The sequence below is a fragment of the Lampetra planeri genome, chromosome 17 (assembly GCF_965212315.1).
Source record: "Lampetra planeri chromosome 17, kcLamPlan1.2.h2, whole genome shotgun sequence".
Classification (NCBI taxonomy): Eukaryota; Metazoa; Chordata; class Hyperoartia; order Petromyzontiformes; family Petromyzontidae; genus Lampetra; species Lampetra planeri.
Window position 1 is genome coordinate 10,578,350 of NC_136123.1, and position 20,413 is coordinate 10,598,762.

General features: G+C 44.4%; 1 protein-coding gene across 3 annotated transcripts in view; it reads right to left on the minus strand.

Annotated features, from left to right (window-relative positions):
- ADCY2 (adenylate cyclase 2) overlaps positions 1-20,413 on the minus strand; it is a 282,866-nt gene that overhangs the window by 37,869 nt on the left and 224,584 nt on the right. For all 3 annotated transcript variants that reach the window (XM_078602107.1, XM_078602109.1, XM_078602110.1), the window contains exons 9-12: positions 8,669-8,827; positions 6,533-6,659; positions 6,143-6,328; positions 2,528-2,565 (exon numbers count right to left, since the gene is read on the minus strand). In XM_078602107.1, coding sequence (XP_078458233.1) covers positions 2,528-2,565; positions 6,143-6,328; positions 6,533-6,659; positions 8,669-8,827 — 510 coding nt within the window. The remainder of the gene's footprint in view (positions 1-2,527; positions 2,566-6,142; positions 6,329-6,532; positions 6,660-8,668; positions 8,828-20,413) is intronic.

Sequence of the window (20,413 nt, forward strand, 5' to 3'; positions counted from 1 at the left end):
CGCTACACCGCTACACTATCACTCCCCACACACACACACATGAAGACAAATTGTCCCCCCTACTGCCATACAGATTCCTGGAGAAGTGCCACTAGCAAGACGTATTACGGGCGACGTGACTCACGAGAGGGCGGCATGATAAGCACCACTCCCAGCCGCCTTCATCTCCCCAGTGTTGATGGTTTCACACCGCACCAGATACTCATTTCAGCCTTAAGTTAACCTAATGGAGGCCCAGAACTGGTTCAGATATATATTTCACTGATTTTTAACCATAGCTGGAATTTAAACTCAGTCTCCAGGCTTGCAACAAAGTGCTCAAACTCCTGCGCCACGACTGCCCTCACTCAGAGGACAAAGCTAACGAACCTGTGTGACAGGAACTCGATATGATGAATGTTATGTAATTGCAAATGGGATCCTTAGTTTACATATTATTCGCTGATATAAGTTACAGATTTATTATGTTAGCATAATATGACACTCTGGCAGCACTTAAAGTGCTCATGTTTATTCTAAAAATGCAATTAGCCTTATTGCAAGTATTTATTTGAAGAATTAAATAATAGTCCCCATTTTGAGTTATAGACTTTCTATCAGCAAGTGCTGATAATGAGCACACATTAACTCTTTTCCTGTTCCGATCACGTACGTGATCAGTCTTTCTTATGATTCCATTCCGATGACGTACACATACGAACTGGGTAGAAAAACTGAAGTAACTTCATCAGTACCGAGGCTGCCACTAGGCCATGCGGGAGGGCATGCAGCACAATTTGGCGACAGCTATCGTCGAGTGCGGCGGTCGTGTCGCGACAGTTTTCTGCGGTGAGCACAACGTCTTTAAAAACAACGGCGCTACGCTGCTCTAAATAAAATGAATGCTGAGCCGCTGGCGTGTTCCAAGATTTAGCGGTGAATGGGACACCCACCCTGCAACTTGCAGACATCTTGGAATGGGAAATGGTTAAGACCAGCATGGCATGTGAGGGAATACTGTGGCCAGCACCACATCCGGCCGCCTGCGTCTCCCCATCAGCGATGATTGTACACAGCACCAACTAATGGTTTAAGACTTAACCAAATGTAGTTGAAAGCTCCAATTTTGGTACAACATATGAAAACATCCTCATCATATGGATATAATTTTGGCCAGTGAGAGAATACAACTGAAATTCGGATGGCAAAGACTTAAAATGCTCATCAGTCGTTCAACCCTCGAGGGCCAATGACATTGGCTCCACTTTGTGGGACGTCAACAGTGATTGTACTATGGAGAGATTGGCTCCACCAAAGTCGTGCAGAGTTTCTACCACCGGCTCAAGGACACCAACAGAGATGAGCACTGCCCATGAGCAAGGGTGACCTTTGAACTTTCAGTTGGCGCTACATATATTTTAGCATCACATTCTGTATTTTAGCATCACATTCTAAACACACATTGTCGCGAAATTGGTTTCAAAGTCAACGACAACTGGGGTGATCAATGAATAAACACTTCTGTAGACTGAAATTATTTCAATTTATCAGGACATAACCACCTCTGCTGGCAGAATGTGGGAACCGTGTTTGTGTTTGAAGTTCCAATTTAATTAGGATTCAAATTACTTCAAAGTAATTGGAGGCTCTTTGATCCCTGCAAGTGAGAAATGTGTGCGGCAGCGAGGCTGAGCCCAAGGTTGATTTCAAAGGCTTTGTAGGCCAAAACAACTCGAGGCCCCTCGGGGCAGAGGAGCCCTTTGCTCGAGGGCAACCTCCACATATGGGGGAATGTCTGCCAATGCTCTCAAGAGGCTCAAAGATCGAAATCAGAACATGTATTCATATTGGAGGAATGTGAGGAGCTATAAAGCTCTTTGTCGCATACGTCCAGTAGGCACAGGCCCGGATCAGGCAGGGATGTGACAAACATTTTTTGGGGGGAATTTCACAGACTGAACAGGGAGGGGGGGGGGATCATGAGGGGTCGTCGTGAGGGGCTGATTTACGAGACGTTTGTTGGGAAGACTGCTAGTGCTGTCCACCCCGGGAAGGGTGGGGGGGGGACACTTTCTCTGGGTGGACTGAGAGGGGACTGTGGGGAGCCCCTATACCGATCACTGGTCCGGGTGATAGCTGCCAAGTCAAAGGGTTGTTTGTGGACGAGAACGGACGGAGGAAAGCCTCCGCGCCTGCACTCGTCCAGAAGCAGAACATTTTTATTACACACGGAGCACAGGACGTTAACCGGGCTTCGGAGTTAATGAGTTAATTTTGAGCCTTTGATAGAGTTAACGTGCTAATTCCTCTCAACGCCTGTGTCGGTGCAAGTGCGGTTGCATGTGGGTACGTTAAATGGTTGTTGCTTTTTTAGTTGGAATTGGCGCTTAGATTAGATAGTTGTAACCAGTGCGACTCTGGTCGTGTTCTCGGTTCTCTCGTTGTACGGACATCAACGAGTGAAGTGCCTACTCTCGCCCAGCGCACGCTGAGTAGCTACTCTCAACAGTGAGAACATGAACACCTTCAATTATAAGACTTTACTGACCTTTCCCTCGATGGGTTAATCTGCACCATCTGAATGTCCTGCAGAGAAAAAAACCCACACACAATAGACACGTAAACAAGTAAGCCAATGTTAAGGCATCTGCTTTAAAGAATGGTGGGTTTGTAAGTACTGTACTGTGTTTGTAAGAGCAGCTGTCAGGGAAGCACAGACGGACACTGCTAATTAGGCTTTGTGTCTTGTGCGACAAGCCAATGCGTTTGAGGTTCCGGGTTCGGAGTTCTGGATGGGACATCCGCCTCACATTAATTTCTATTTATTTGAGATTGCGTTAGCGTCATTCCACTAAGTGCACACTCAGTCGGTTGCTTCATCCAAGTGTTAAACTTTTGATTGCGGTCCCCTCACACCCGCGTATTTTCTCTGGATAGTATCATTACCTCTCCTGTGCTAATATAACAACCAATTGGCTAAAGTTCCCAAACTAGGCCCCTCCAAAGTTTTTTTGACTTAATGAGGCTTTTTTTAGGTAAATGATGACGTATAATTTATAGATTATTTATTATTATGATTATCGTTTGTTCGTCTTGGAAAGCCTGGCGACAGCCGCTTCATCAGCATCACGGAGGGGGGGCCCTGAGTCCACCGTTGAGTGATATAACATTTTATGTTGCTCAATGTTCAGGGGCTTTGGAGAGCCAGATCATTAAATGTGTGGCCCGAAACATGAAAGACTGATCTACAGATTCCAAAAGCACAACTGCCGTATGGTACTGTGGAAAAAAGTGAAAGAGAAAAAAATCTCTCCAACTCTGAAAAAGGCAATTTAATTACCCAATAGTCCGAGGTGATTGATGCTCAGTCACCTAGTGAGTTCTCAGAATAATTACTTCTGCCGGGATGGGTTTATTGACATGAGTGCGAAAAAGTAAGTGAACATGCGTGGTGCTGGAATGGCCACGATGTCAAATTTGAAGAAGAAAAGAACAGTGGCAATAAATTTGCTTTTAAAAGCCCTGAACGAGGCCAGCCTCTGGATAGGGAAGTCAACGATTATTAACCCATCCAAATGGAAAACGTAAACATAAACCAAACAATGCCAATGGAATTCTACAAATAAAGAACGGAACTATCCAGAGCGTTGCGTGACTTAATGTGTAATTCACCGGAAAAATAAGTTAAACTTGCAATTATATGAAAGTTTTTTTTTTTATATTTAAAGTTGCAGTGCTGTCAAGCCTCATTCATTTCAGGCCGTGACACATGCAATTATGTTGAACATTTTTAATAAAAAAATTGATAACCTAAAATTGATCAGGAGAGGATAAAGACAAAACCAATACACGCCCACACAACAGGAGTGGGGGGGGACGGTGCTGGCCACCATGTCCCATTAGGGGCCCTGCCACGCATCATCCGATCAAGTTATATTTGAGTGTATGGCCGTCCCATGCATTTACACACACACACGTGTCCTCACACACGACATCACACACACACACACACACGTGTTCTCACACACGACATCACACACACACACACACGTGTCCTCACACACGAGATCACACACACGTGGTCTCACACATGAGATCACAAAAAGTCGTGTCCTGACACATGAGATCACACACACGTGTTCTCACACACGAGATCACACACACACACACGTGTCCTCACACACGAGATCACACACACGTGGTCTCACACATGAGATCACAAAAAGTCGTGTCCTGACACATGAGATCACACACACGTGTTCTCACACACGAGATCACACACACACACGTGTCCTCACACACGAGATCACACACACGTGTTCTCAAACACGAGATCACACACACACACACATGTCCTCACACGCGAGATCACACGAAGAAATACGAAAATTGAACTTCAGCCACTGGGTTAAAGCTAGTTGGTATGCTACAAGCCACTGTTTATAAGAGCATGAACAATGTAATAGGCTAGGGAGTTTTGAGGACGCTTACTTTCCACAAGGGGCTGTCCCCTCGTGGATGGAGGATAATGGGGAATGAGCAATTCATAAGCACAAAGGTTTGACAGCTGACAGCTGACAGTCACGAATAACAGCGCAAAACTTCCCTCTGCTTGGCAACTCTGCATGGCTGTGAATGTAAATATTGTGTGAAGTCATCAGGATGCTTGAAAAAATCTAAACAAACGTATGGGCACCACAGTGTTGAGATGTTAGTCTACTCGCCCAGTTTACGGGAGGTCGTGGGCTCGATCGCAACCCTGATGCCTGTATATTTGTCGTTTGAGTCTTCTCCCCGTGTCGATTGGATTTTATCCAAGGACCTCTAGCTTTTTTTTAGAATCGACATGCAATTCGAATATTTAGCTACTATAAATGTCCACGTGATAAGCCACTGCGTTGAGCTATCATTTGTGGCCAGGTCGCTTCTGAAAAAGAGCTATATGTAGTACCGTATAGAAAACCTCCTTTGCATTTTAAGTGCCTTTTCCAAGTGAGATATTAGGACAACTCCTCCAAATACAAACCGCTCTGTCTTGCATGCACATGTACACGCACACATGCACAGAGGCACAAAGCCCCCATTTATACATACGGACCATGTGGAAAAGCAGAGCACTGATTGAGCCTGTCGCAGCTCATAACACAAAGGTGGTCGGGGTGCTCAGAGGTCAGAGTTCTGAGCCAACACCACCGAGGTAATGAGTTAGTCTTGGAGGGATTCCGTGATAAAGCCAGGTTCTCAAGTGTAGAGAGTTGCTGGTCTCAACCCTGTCACTAACGAAGGCAAAATAAAGATACCCCATCATATTAAACCTTTATTTTCCCCTTGATTTGGCTAAATTACAACCGTAAAAATACCAAAACAATATATTGGTTGTGACAATCATGTAACAATGTCGTAGCAAAAATTCTGGGAACCCAATTTTTTTAAATAATAAAAAGGAAACTTTGAAATATGAGTTCATAAATAATGATCGCTTCCAACAAGCCGTGCTATCCCTCATAGAGTGCACCGGTTATTTCATGATTATGAATGGATTCTTCATGTTGTGACACAAGACCGATAGCAACAATGCAATAACCGACCATGCACATTCTCATTAGTTTGAATTTAGTTGCAAAACCTTTTCCAGTAAAAAGAGAAATTCTTTTTATGGATTAAGTTCCCAAAAACCTCAGATGGCCAATGCCACTGTGGTATTGGGGTTGTTTCATTAAAGCAGTATAGAATGGCAGTGCCAGCTGACAGAACTTATATTTTATTTGTGTAGTCACAAATACATGTTTTGTTTCTCAGAAAATGATTATCTCACTTTTTGTTTGCTATTTGGTACATGCAAGGTTGCATAACCTGGTTATTATTCTCTAGAGTAAATGGATTCTGAGCCCAATACCCGATCAGCTGTAGGGATTAGAATTCGCTATTGGAGCAATTGGATCTGAAAAAAAAAGTATCTTGAAATCTAATACCGGAATTAGATTTGCGGAAGTAGACCAGCTTGGAATGATGTTTGGGTCTGACTGGAGCTGACATGATGCGTCCCACCAGACCCTAAACCGCTCACCGGGGGATACTTTACCATTTGCCATTTGTATTTGCGCGCGTGCGTGTGCGTGTGTGCACACACGCGCGTTCGCTCGCGTTGCTGCGGCTGTCTCACCACGGTGCAGATCTTGCCGTTGGAGGAAGCAGTGGGGTCGCAGGGCACGCTGTCACGGTGCTGCAGGTGAGCGAAGGGCTTGTCCGCGCCCCACGACTCCAGGTAACGCGTCATGCGCATAGAAGCTCGCATTGGGTCGCTGAACTTGGAGCACTTGCACGACAGATGAGGGCTCTCCTTCTCGCCCTGGAGGTAAACACGGCAACCCAGACGAGAAAGGTGAATATCTATGGGGCCCTTTATGCGAGTATCAAAGTGTTAAAAGTAAGAATAGGTTTTATCCTTGGCAATAAAACAGGAGGTGTTAAGGTGTTCAAACATCAAGTCTGTGTTTGAACATCGTAACACCTGTTGCCCCCCCCCCCCCGCATTCTCCGCCGATGAGCACACCTGCGGGTTGATGACCAGGAAGGTTTTCATGCCGGTAAGGTAGGGGTCTCTCAAGACGCCTCTTCCCTCCTCCACCTCATACGCCCCGTGCAGGTGCTCGAGCGTGGCCTCTGTGATGTGCACCCGCCTGCAGCCAGCACACAGGTCAAGCCGAGGGGCCACCACGCACACACACGTCCTAAACTCGACGTGCAAAGACAAAGATCCCCCCTGTATAGCCTTAACAGACTGTTGGGGCAAGTGCAGTTAGCGAGTAGCAGCTATGAAGGCCGGCACGGCACACTGGTGGGTGGCCAGCACAACGCCCGCCGCCTTTGTCTCCCAAGTGGAGATGTTTACACACCATACCAGGTACTCATTTGAGGCTGAGTTGATCTAGGCGAGACCCAGGACCTGTTTAGATAATCGTCAATATGTTAGCTGTGAGCAGGAATCGAACGGGTTCGTAACGCAGCGTGCTAACCGCTACACTATCGCTCCCCACAACCACTACCGGTTGCACCGTGCACGCACACACAAAGACAAAGATCTCCTGTATAGCCTTAACAGACTGCTGGGGCAAGTGCTGTTAGCGATCGCTGATGGTCAGCATAATAATTTTCAACAAATTAGGTTAAATTGGAAAGCATTTCACCTTTCCTACCCACACTCACTTTGGTAGAATGAGCAGTGCCTTTATCATAGTTGCGTAGACTAATAAACTAGCAAGTGTGCATGCACAGTAGCGGTATGCATGTATATATGTATACTTAAATACCAGTAACTCACAGTAGTTTTTCTCCCACTTTAAATTAGCTTCAGTGTAAACATTTTTTGAATGTTCTATATATATTTGGATTCCATACCCATCGCAACTTTCATATGCAAACTGTTGTAGGCCTAGGTGATTTTTATTTTATTTTACTTTTATTAATTTTAATTTTTTTACCTACGTGACTTTACCTAAAACCTAAGAATATGTATGTTGAACTTCTTTTGCACTGTACATAGCCAACTGTGCTAATCGAGACGGTGCATAATCATTTAGTGAATTTTTTTTCTGTACTTTCTGTAATTCCTCAGCATGACTTGGGATCCCAAGGTGTTCACGAACGGCTCTTGACTTTCACACCAAAACACCCAGAGCATTTGTTGCATGGGCCACATTATGCTGTGGAAACTCAGAGAAATCAAAACTGTTCCAGATATTTCAGGTTCGGAAGACCCATTGATCATGGACGTAAAATACTACGTTATTTTATCAACACAACAGATGCCTTCTCTGACAAGGCAGGATAACTTCTTTAAACTGTAGCCCTTATATCTGTGATGTTGCAAAATACATCCTATTATCCGCGAGTTATTCAAGATTGTTTTTAGGCATTAGTGTGCCAGTTTCACACGTAGGCTTTCACGACCAATTAAAGAGTTTTTTTTTTCGGTTAGATCGCGTAAATATATAAATGTGTCGTTAAAACCCACCACCACCCAACACAGCCAACTAGTAAGGGTTGTCACGTAAACAGAACATGCCAATTCGTCACTAGTACAGCAAACTAGTGCCAAATCTGACTCGGATGTTTTGTTTTTCCAAACATCTGGCTAGTTTATCAGTTACTCTCGCAGTGTACGTTATTTTGATCGTTGTAATTACTTGGGCAGTTTCAATGCTCTTTGTGAATCTGGTATCTAGTCGTTATATGTCCCATGGTCTGTTATGGGTGATCACAGTCTAAACTAAACCATTTTTTATTTTACCAGTTAAGGCCCACTGAGCTATAAAGCTCTTTTGCAGACGTGAGCTGGCCACAAATGATAGCTCAACGAAGTGGCTTGGAATGCGGAAATTATAGAAGCCAAATACTCTCAACGCGTTTTGATTCTAAATGTGGAGGGAAAAACCAGAGGACCGGGATGAAAAATCCACGCGACCACAGAGAGAACACACAAACTCTAAATATACAGCAGCAGGCGTCTGGGTTAGGATCGAACCCACGACGTCCTGCATACCAGGCGAGGTAGTTAACATCTCGCCACCACGACACTCCAGTTGCTTTATACGCTCCTATAAATGTGGGTTCGGACGAGCGGTGGAGACGGCGCGCAACGCTTTTCCACCTCTCTGTGAATTCACTTTCCGCCGAGCGTGACACGTACCCGGGCACACCGCCGGCCTCCATGTGGTTGGCGAGTGTCACGTCGTGCGACCACACGTCGTACTGCCACTTCTGCAGGCCGATGACGCCGCACAGCACGTTCCCCGAGTGCACGCCCACGCGCATGTTGATGTCCACCCCTGTGGCGTAGCGCACCTTCCTGCCATAGCGCAGCGACACATGGGGGGGGGGGGGTCAAGACGAAGACAAGAACGCATCAGTTTTTTTATCGGCATCTGTTCTCTCCCAATTACATTTGCACTCGTCCATGGTTACTGTTCCCGTGGACTTCACTTACTGATTTCTCCTCCCATGTTAAGGACTCGAGCTCGCGGACGCTGACTGTTTCGTCTCATCCACATTGTGTTCAACCACCACACTGCCCGGTCACAACAACACACTCACTCAACCACCACACTGCAGGTCTCCAACAACAGAGACAAAGCTCCCACGTATAGCCTTTAACAGACTGCTGGGGTAAGTGCTGTTTGTACCGATGAAGGTCACAACAACACACTCATGTACTCACTCACCCACCACACTGCAGGTCACAACAACTAACCCACCCAGCCAACACTCACCTACCCACTCACTCACCCACCACACTGCAGGTCACAACAGCTCACCTACCCACTCACTCACTCACCTACCCACTCACTCACCCACCACACTGCAGGTCACAACAACTCACCCACCCACTCACCTACCCACCCACTCACTCACAACACAACAGGTCACAAGAACTCACCCACCCACCCACCCACCACCCACTCACTCACCAACGACACCAAAGGTCACAACAACTCACCCACCCACCCACCACTTACTCACCTACCCACTCACTCACCCACCACACTGCAGGTCACAACAACTCCCCCACCCACCCACCACTCACCTACCCACTCACTCACCACACTGCAGGTCACAACAGTTCACCCACCCACCACTCACTCACATACTCACTCACATACTCACTCACTCACCCACCACACCGCAGGTCACAACACGTCTTTTTCTACTTCTTTTCTCACGCTGCTCGACTTTGGAAATCTCTGCCATCGTCTCTTTCCCAAGTTATGGTTGCCTTTTCTCGATTTAAGAGACGTGCCGTTATTTATTATAACCTTAACAGTAGCCTTCATCGATGGCCACTTGATGTCATGTGCCTCTGGGCCTCTGCCCAGCAACGGTGGGAAAAAAACAACCAAGCACCCCTTTTTTCATCGTCACGAGCTGAATTAATTTACATTCAAAATTATGCTTACATTGAACAGTGAATCACATTGTATCAGAGGATAGCGCTCGTAAAATAGTATCACAGAACAATTTATGAACAAGCTTCGAAAGCACTCTTAGCCACACTGGGTTTTGCACGTTTTGATTATGGGTCTTGGAAAGGGTTCATCGCAATATCATCAAACCGAAACATTGTAAGCCTCGGAGTTGAAATTGAGTCAAAATAAACGAATTAACCATTGTGGTTGTATTCTGCAGTTACCGGTTATTGATCTGAGATCATAAATTGTTAAACTCGGCAACTCGGTTTAATGGCGGGCGGCTGATGTCAAACATTGTTAACACATAACAACAACAAATGCACAATACTCGGAAAAATTGGTGTCAAAACATCAAACATGAATCCTACGAGCATTATATACAAAGCACAATTATAAATAAGACAACGCCATTTAACATAAAATCACAAGTAAAGGCGTTTCCCTCTTCAAAGCTGATGGAGTTGCAATGCCATCGCTGCTAATGGTCCTAAACCAACAAACCCGCAGTGAGTTCCAGAATTGAGCAATTTGCTTGGTATGAAACCAAAGTTAAATCACGTTGTGTACCCGGTAGGCAAGCAATCGCAAGGCAGCTGAGTGCTTTAGGTAAGGGTTAATATTTATAGTTGCAATTGCATGCCAAAAAGCTCTTTCCAGATCCCATCCTCTTCTTACGACTCAGAAATCCACAATAATTGGCACTGCCCGCACCGCAGTGCGCGCAGTGTCAATGCAGTTACGGCTGACGAACCACGGGTGGCGTTTGAGTATCGCTGATGTTATCACGTATCGACGGAGGACCAAAGTCTGCCCTACGGTGAGCGCACCGGGTGAAGAGCATACTTCTCTCGATCGTTCAGCCTAACCCGGTCACCGTCGAAGGCGGTGCAGCGAATGCCCGTGGAATCTCTCTCGTTTTGCAAATGTAACTCTCTCAAAGCCAGAAGCAAATGGGACTTAAGCCTGCACTCTGGGTAAATTAACATACAGCAGCTGGTGTAAAAAATATGTTAATGCCAAATCTGAAAGGTTACCCGCAATATAATCATTTTGGGAAAACACATAGAAGAAATATTGTCCCATCTGTTGAAATTTACTGGGACCCGCCTGAAAAAATTAGGCTCTTCTGAGTAAATAAGTGTGATAAATACAGTACGTGTTAGAAAATACATTTGCAAGCATTTGTGTGAATAATGCTTGTTGCGTTGATTAAGTAGACCGCGTGTACATTTGCTTGCAGCTATAAACATTATAGCACGCAGCTCGGTTGAAATAAGCAGCTTCGAGCCTGGCCAGGACTTTGGAAAAGAAAATAATTGGTTGTAACTACGAGCGAAATCCACGGTGTACTTCTGAAGCAGCAATAAAGTGGCGTGTCTGTTCACGCGATGCTGTTAATTGGCAGTGTTCCCGCACCTCTAATTTCCCCGCACCTCCGATGAGCATGTTTGGCTACGTAAGGTGCGAAAGAAGTTTGCATTTTGACTGCTTGTGTTGTGGTTATTGCAAACATGATGCCTTGTATAAAGGTGTCAGTTTTTGTACCAGTTGAAAGGGTAAAAAACCTATTACTAAGTTCAACATACATATATACAAGCCCACTGTGTCGTTCCCAATTAAATTAGCAAATAGAGAGTAACGTTGCAAGCAAACAGTAATTAAAGTTTAGATAACAACCCCGAGATGCAGACTCCTGTATGTACTTTGTGTGCCTAAAGTTGACCGACAATCGAAGGGTTCCCATGACTATTACTGTTGGAGATTATTGGTATCTGTATGTTTTCCCCATAGGTTTAATTAAAATCACCAAACTCAATGCAAGCAAAGGCCACTATAAAAGTAATCTGCCTATTTATGACTGGATTCACGCTCATTTGACAGGTATCTATATACATAACGTGTCCTAGTAACCGGTAGCAATGTTACACTTTAGCCTCACACTCCAAACGGAGCTCAGCCTCTGCAGTTAAGTCGAACGCCGGTAATTAATCGCCCGATGTTGCGGATTGGTCTTGGTGGATGCATCAGGTGGAGGAGGGTGCTCAACACAACATTTGGCGGTGTACTCACGTGCTCCCAAAACATTGATAAAAAATGTATCCTTCATGGCCCCATTATTGGTCCCATAATATTTTCTCGACTTAAGTTAAGAGCAGGTCCAACCATTCGAGAAACGCAGCGCCAACATTCACTCGTATGCTGACAATTACACAATGAAACCCGGTGAGATTATTGCTGCTTCAGCTTCTGCCCGAGTCATATAAATGAAAATTCCAGCAATTAAACTCACATATAGACTGACGATTTTTTTTAATTTGCCGCTCGGTTGTCAGAATAGAAGCTAGAATCGACAAAAATAGATTTGGGTAACCTGACTCACAATTAAAAATCTGAGTAAAAAAATTCGCGAGTTATTTTTTTTATTTAGATCTATGTTTTGAGGATGATATAAAAAAGTTTATTTTTATCATCTTAGAAACATGGCCAACATTAAACCGTTCCTTTTCTCTGTTTGATGCCGATTAATAATTTCATGGTTTTGTTTTCTTCTAGATTGGACTCTAGATAGTGCTTGATTTTCCTGTCACATCCACAGTTTGTTTCCAATGAGCTTCTAGGGTTACTCGAACAAAAAAATGCATCAACTCCTGTGCTGATATCACTGCACTGGCATCCAGTTTGCTGTGGCGTTAATTTGAATAGATAAAGCACTGCACAGATTATCACCGGACTATCTCACTGAGATGTTTACTCCATATCAGTCCGTGCGTGCATCTATTGAGGTCAGCTGACTCTTGCCTTTTGTATGATCCAAGAGTAAACCTAAAAAGGAAAGGAGACGCTACATTCTGTTATGATGCCCCGAGGTTATGGATATCTCCACACTTCGCTGCCAGAAATGCACCTTCAGTTACTATTTTTAAATCAAGGTTAAAGAGACACTTTTTATAAAAATAATAACTTTAACAATTTAAGTTTTTTGCTTAATATATAGCTTTGTATTTCTAGTTTTGTTATTACTTCCCAGTATTTTTTCAAACTATGTATGTTAAGGGGAATGATATTGCCCAGTGGTGGCGTAATCGCCACTTGTTGCAGAGGTACAAGATTCGAATCAGCGGCCATCCCGATGAATACTGCGCACTGCGCAGCGTGTACTTCACAAGTGGATGTTAAAACATCGTGTGATGTCATTCACAAGAGCAGGCCATTGTGTACCGACACCATCGTCTACATTTGCCAATTTAGAAAAACGACACAACAGATGATTCAATTGGAACACTGTAGACGGTACATCGCATTGCTCCTACTGCGAAAAACTTGGCAGGACCCAACTAAAAGAGAGTAATAAGACTCAGTGACACTTTCATTGGTAAAAAAAAAAACATAAAGGGTTTTGGATGCTCTTTAAGGACTGCTTCGTGACGTTATTGATTAAGGACCCACCGTCTCGCATTCACCACATGCATTTCGGCTCTTGAAATATTCCTGTTATTTTGATTGCCGATCCCTGGTATGGACGTCTCATGTGTGTATACACAATTTATAGGCAGGCTGGTCAGCTTGTTTACTTGTGTAAGCGATAGTGGGGGGGGTGGGTAGCGCAGTAGTTAGCGCACTGCATAAACAGTGGCAAATATTTGAATCGCTCCTGGGATTCCCCTACCTAAGTCATCTCAGCCTTAAATGAGTACCTGGTGCAATGTGTGAACATCAGCATTGGGGAGACAAAGGTGGCCGGGCATGTTATTGGTCACCCACCCCCTCGTTGGCCAGCATTAACAGGTGCTTGCTTACAGCACTTGCCCCAACCAGTCTGTAAAAGCTATACGGGGGATTTTTTTTTACTTGTGTAAGTGATGATATCTCACAATGTTGTCAACACAGATATCATCTATCGGTAATGCTGGATTGTGGAGAACACAATACAGTACGTGATTTTACCATAAAGCTATCTGTCTGCTGCAGACATCTGACAATTGTGATAAAGTTAGCTCATGCAAAACTGTATCATTACTTCAATATTCCATCCTTTACCTACCCATGGCCTTTAACAAGCCAAGTGTAGGGTCACTTATGAAAACAAATATTTGCCTACGTAAAATGTAACACTATTAACCTACATCACGGGATCTCCTTTGCCAGTACCAACATATGAGAATAGGATTTTCCCCTTTTATCTGGGAACAAAACACGTGTTAAGTTGTTAAAACACCAAACTGGAACCTTTTACAAGGAATCATGTCTGCATTAACCACAATACTTTTGGTCAAAATGCAAACAAAAACATACTCTGATAATAGAGCATTGTCTTTGAAACTAATTGGTCCACACCAGAGACAGCTTTCTTTTGAGCCTCGTCTCAGACAGTGTTAGACCAGAGGACGCCAAAAGGCGTACAGCACAAAGACAATGCACTATCAGAGTAATGAGAGGTCTGGGTGAGCATCTACATCACGGGACCTCCTTTGACGGTACCCAAATATGAGAATAGGTTTTCCCCTTTTATTTGGCAACAAAACAGGCCTTTTGGCGTCCTCTGGTCTAACACCGTTTGAGACGAGGCTCAAAAGAAAGCTGTCTCTGGTGTGGACCAATCCGTTTTAGAGACAATGCATATATTATCGGAGTATGTTTTTTGTTTGCATTTTGACCGCAAGTATTGTGGTTAATGCAGACATGATTCCGTGTAAAAGGTTTCAGTTTGGTGTTTTAACAACTTAACACCCGTTTTGTTGCCAGATAAAAGGGGAAAACCCTATTCTCACTATAAACCTATTAAACTATTCACTAAGGCATCTTTAAAATACTTAAATATTTTTGAGTAGTAATAGTAATTTTTGAAGATATACAGTATATATATAGGAATGTCATTTGGGTCTACACATTGTCTAATATTATGCGTATTTTAGATGCAATGTAATCAGTAGCTGGTTATTTCGGTAAAGTCACGTAGAATCTAGCTACTAGCTACTGATTGCTAACTACTGATTGCTAGCTACTGATTACTAATCAGTAGATAGCTACTGACTAATCAGGTGCAATACAGAGCTACTGATTACATTGTGAAACACAGCAGTAAACACAAAATCAAAAGCCAAGAAATGTCTTGCTCAAATTAGCATGTAGGTCGTATTCATCTCTTGTTTACAGCCCGGAGCCAGTGGTGGATATTCCTCATTCCAATGGTGGGGGTGAGTCTCTCCATAGAACAAAAACTGTTGACTCCCAATAAGCGATATTCTTTTGTGTCGATCCCGGAGGGATGATTTGCCGAGCCAACCCTTAATCAGGAGTTGAACTCGCAACCTTCCAATTTGGTGCCGCTCGCTCTCCCACCGAGCCACCTGCCCAGTTTTAAAGCTCCTGCATAAATAAGGCAAAAAAAAAGATCGAGTGATGAATTCCAGCAACGTGGAGGTGCCTCGCAATGTTCCAAATCATGAGCCGAACACTTGACGAACACGTTACAAAAAGTCTCGTGAGACACTTGGAAATGAGGTGGCTGGATAGTTGACGGGGCCTGACGTCTTTGTCAGAGGACTAAGCAAGTGGATCGGGTTTCCTGGAATTTCATCCAGGCAACTGCCCACTATTAATTGAGCGTATGGGGTTAGCCTTGCCATCAATGATTTCACGTGAAGTCATCAAAACGCGTGGATATAAATAAAATTGTCCAAATACATCTTTGAGTGATACAACGCATAAGTGACTGAAATGCACCAAAACACTCTCGGCCGAGCGTGAATGAGCCCCGTGTGGTGTTGGATACGTGAGGCCCGCTGAAGGGACCCTAGGAGTAGTTCGTAGTATCATCGTCTGGGGACCATTCCCTGGCGCAAGAACATGTATTGGTTTTCTGACTACAGCCGCTTCAGACGGAATGCATCCACCTTGTGACAAGTCTGAAATATTAAGAGCCAGAAAAACCTCGTAGGTGCATCATGAGGATGAGGTTGCGACGAGTGGGATTTGTGTGCAGGCAGGAGGAGGACTGGTTACTGAAATGGTCTCAAGACTCCTTTTCAGGCATGTCCTACATTCGGATGTGTTTCAAATTCCTTTTTTCATTGATTTTTTTTCCCAAGTTGGAGAAAACGTATTTCAGATAATACTCAGAACCTATGCAGACTGGTCATAACCCCTCGTGCTGTTTTGCTCTCCACGGGTCGCCTCACAGCTCTCTATGGGTCACGCCCATAGCAGGTTGTAAGTTTCCCAGTATCTCGATGTGATCTACTAACCCCACCTCCAAAACTTCATACTGCTTGCCTGCGCTTTGCTTGACCGCGGTGCAGTACAAAGTAGTGTCAAGGGTCACTTTCATTCCCCACCAACGCACGAGTTATTTCAGTTTTTTTCTCATATCAAGAATCTAATCATATCTGGCTCATGAAGTGGCATAACCATTTTCGTCATTACATTTTATATATTTTTGGCCCCCCTCTCCATTTCCCTCGTCCGCCCCCCCCCCCCCCCGCTTTCTCTCTTCTACGCACACTCTCCAAATGCTTCTCAGTTCATTAGCCCGCAGACATCAGTCGCAATGACCATACGCCGCTGTTCCATTCTCTGGAGGCCGATGCATCATTTTCTGAATGCCTCTTGAAAAGGGCCTTTTTTTTGTTTCACATTTTTCAACCTTGCGTAGTTTGGAAAATGTGTATAAATGTGAAAAAGTGTGAGAACAAAGGTGCATTCGTCTTTGTTATGGACCACACTGCAGGGCATTGTTTTGTTAATGGAGAATGGCGATGCATGCCAGAGCGAAGGCACTATGTCAGACACCGAGAGTCCCATTGCTCTTAATATTGGTGTTCAATGAGCCAGAGTCTACAATCTGTCAAAATTTGTGAGTTAAACCAAAACAAATACGTGAACGTTGCAGAGTGAACATATCTTTGAAAACAAACTTCAAGATTATGTGAATATATTTTTCTTGCAACTATTTTGTTTGTGTGTGTGTTTGATTCCTGGCTATGCACTTCAGTTTTGAGGGGTATATGGACCAGTCCTGGGTCTCCAATAGGTCAACTCAGCCTTAAATCAGCACCACGTGGAGTGTACTAACATCAGCATTGGGGAGACAAAGCCCACGACAACTGCCCATGTACTGTGGTGGTCACGGACAGCACTTGACTATGATCCACAATGCTGTGTGTTTTCTCTCTCTGAATGTATGTATGTAAACAAAGACAAAGATCCCCTGTAGAGTCTTAACAAACTGTTGGGGCAAGTGCTGTTAGCGAGCACCTATGAAGGCCAGCACGGCACACGAGAGGGGGGTGGCCAGCACCACACCCGGGCGCCTTTGTCTCCCCAATGGCGATGTTTACACACTGCACCTGGTACTCATTTAAGGCTGAGTCGTCCTAGGGCAGGTCCACGAACGGTTCAGATAATCGTCACTGGTGTTGGCAATGAGTGGGAATCAAACTAGGGTGGTCTACACTACCGCTCCCCACATACATACACTTTCTGAATGTATGTTTGCATACAGGTAAATGCATGCATATACATACATAACCTCTCTATGTTATTAATGGGAAATAAGGCCACAAGCTGGCTGAGCCTATCTCCTGTTCCTGACCTCCACTTGGGTCCTCACAGCAGCGACTTTTGGCTCACCATGGAACAAAGACGGTCACTGCATCGCACGCTTTCAGATGCGCTTCTGTGGCCGTCTGGAACGCTCTTCCTTCCAATGTTAGTAAAACCACTGGAACAATGCACTTTTAAATAATCGAGATTGAACACTCATTTCTTTAGAGCTGCTTTTTGTGTTTAGTTTTGTTGTCCTTCCCCCGCACCTCCAATTAGCACGGTTCGCTATGCACGTGCAAAAGAGTTTCACCGTTTAGTACATACAAGTCACTGCTGCGCAACCCAACCAAACTTCCTTCGTCTGATTTGCTTCCCCTACTCCCCCATTGACCTCTATCGCTTCACTGAACCCTCTATGCTACCTCCCTGACCCTTGCCTGACTCCTTCCCCCATATCCTGTCTCCTCAATACCACCACCACCTCCCATCATTTCCCCGTGCTCTGTCTGTCACCAGGACTGCTCTGGAAACTGGAGGTCGCTGCCTCCACTGCCCCTGGGAGTCATCGGTGAAGGACCACACCCCCCCCCCCGCCACCGTGAAATGCTTGTTTGATGAAGGTGGCCCCCTGAGATGTCCTTTGAATTGTTGGAACTGCCCTGGCTGCAATGGCTGATCCCAGGGCTCATTGTTGGTGCTGGGCCCTGGTTGCTTCGGCCAAGGCCGTGCCGTGGTGTTGCGCTCTCCCTCTCTCTGTCTCTCTCTCAGATCCGCGACTACCACCACCGCCACCATGATCGCCGTTCGAGCAGGGAGACACTGTGACAGTTGACTTGAAGGGTTGTGTATTTTATGATGGGTACTATTGGCGAATACATTTTATTCGATGGGACATTATAATGAGACACATGAAGCAATGCTTGACGTTGGTGAACTGCGTTATTTCTCCACTCAGTGTCCTTGCAGTGTACTTGGCACCATGCATGTTCCAAGGCTCTAATCTCTGCCCAAAGTACCGGTAATGTGTCGTCCTGCACGCCAAATCATCAACTCAAAGCACAAGGAAATTGTGTGGAAGGCAGTGGGAACCAGCTCTGGTGAGTGTATATTTTTTTCCCCTTTTCTTTGAGGTTCTTCCATATATCGGTGGAATTTTCACATGTCTTCAATTATCTGTTAAATCAAACAAATTGTGAAAAAATGCTTCAAATTTGCCAAATCTTCTTTAAAATAATGTTTTGGCTCCACGTTTTTACGTCACACCGTGGACTATTTTTAATATCTATGTCTCAACTGCTGGTTCTATTGCCGTGTCAACTGGGAAGAGGCAACTTCGAACACTAAGACTCAAACACCTACCAACAGCCTGAAAGCATTGGCATTAAAATCGTGAGCCCGCGCTCAGTGTTGCGTATCTAGCTCATGCAACATGATATTTAGAGCTCACCATCTTACAGCTCAACATCTATACATTCACACGTGAAAACACACATTTAAAGTGGAAAGTAAAAAGTAAGGCCAAGTGCAAATGAACGGCATTAATTTTTCATTCCACAATCGTATTATGGAATCGTATTATAGGGGCCAGTCCATTCCTGGCAAAGAGTACCGACTTGGACTCATTTGGGGTGCGTATTGCCATCATTAGCTCTTGAAGATCACACGGTCAGAAATTCCCCAATCGAAGCCAAAGTTTTTGACGTGTTACACACTGCATTATGTAAGCATTTGAGCTTCGCTGTTATTGAGACATTTATGTTGGTAATTATACGAAAACTCATGAAACATTCGAATTTATGCCCTTCAATGAAGGTTATTGAAAATGGATAGGATTTTGAGAAGTCGAACCACCGAAGCTTTGTAAAAGATATGATGATTCATGCTGCTGAATCAGTATAAATCATCATATTGGCCTCATTTGTACGCATGGTGACTTTATTTATTGGCCATGTCGAGTGTAGGAGAGTTTACGACAAACATTTTAACTTACGCGATCTGACCCAAAAATATATTACAAGTCACCATTGAAGCAGTTTATGAAGTTTAGCATTTGATCAACATTTGAGGAGACTGATAGGGCGCTGTGGTAGTGAGATGTTAACGACCTCGCCTGATACACATGAGGTCGTGGGTTCGATCCCGACCCTGACACCTGTACATTTGAAGTTTGAATGTGGATTTTCTCCAGGTCCTCCGGTTTTCCCCTCCCACATTTAGAAATGTACGTTCGAGTGTTTGGCTGCTGTAAATATCCACACGATAATCCACTTCGTTGAACTATCATTTGTGGCCAGGTTGCTTCTGAAAAAGAGCTATATAGCTCAGTGGGCCTGACCTGGTAAAATAAAATAAAATAGTTGAATAGAAATAGACAGCTGGGCAGTAGTGGCGCACGTGGCTGCCTGTAATCCAGCACTGTGGAGGCAGCGAGGTTTGGTGGATTACACAAATTACAATGGGCGTCGAGATGCAATACCCTTGCTAGCCAGCAAAATACAGTACAGCAAAGTGTGGACTGATATAATCTGTCCCTTCTATATGTGATAGAGCGTTGCCCCTATGCACGAGTGTTTTTTTTCCGGGTGCTCCGGTTTCCTCCGACGTGTATGAACACTCACTAATTAACTGAAAACATCCTAATATATATAGAACTGCAGAACAATTGTTGGTGCTGGCTCACCACCGCCAAGCAGCTTTCGAGGTTGGTCTGTGGTGAGATGCAGTTTTCATGAACTACACTTGATAAAATTAATCATGAGGTTATCAAGAGATATTTACGTCATTAAATGAAAATCATTAAGCTGACATATAATGTGAACTAAATCATCATCACAACTATTAGCAAAGTTATCCAAGTGTGTCAGGACAAGGTACCTATGTCTAAACAAAAACTAAATTTTTTTTGATTTACCAGCTAAGGTCCA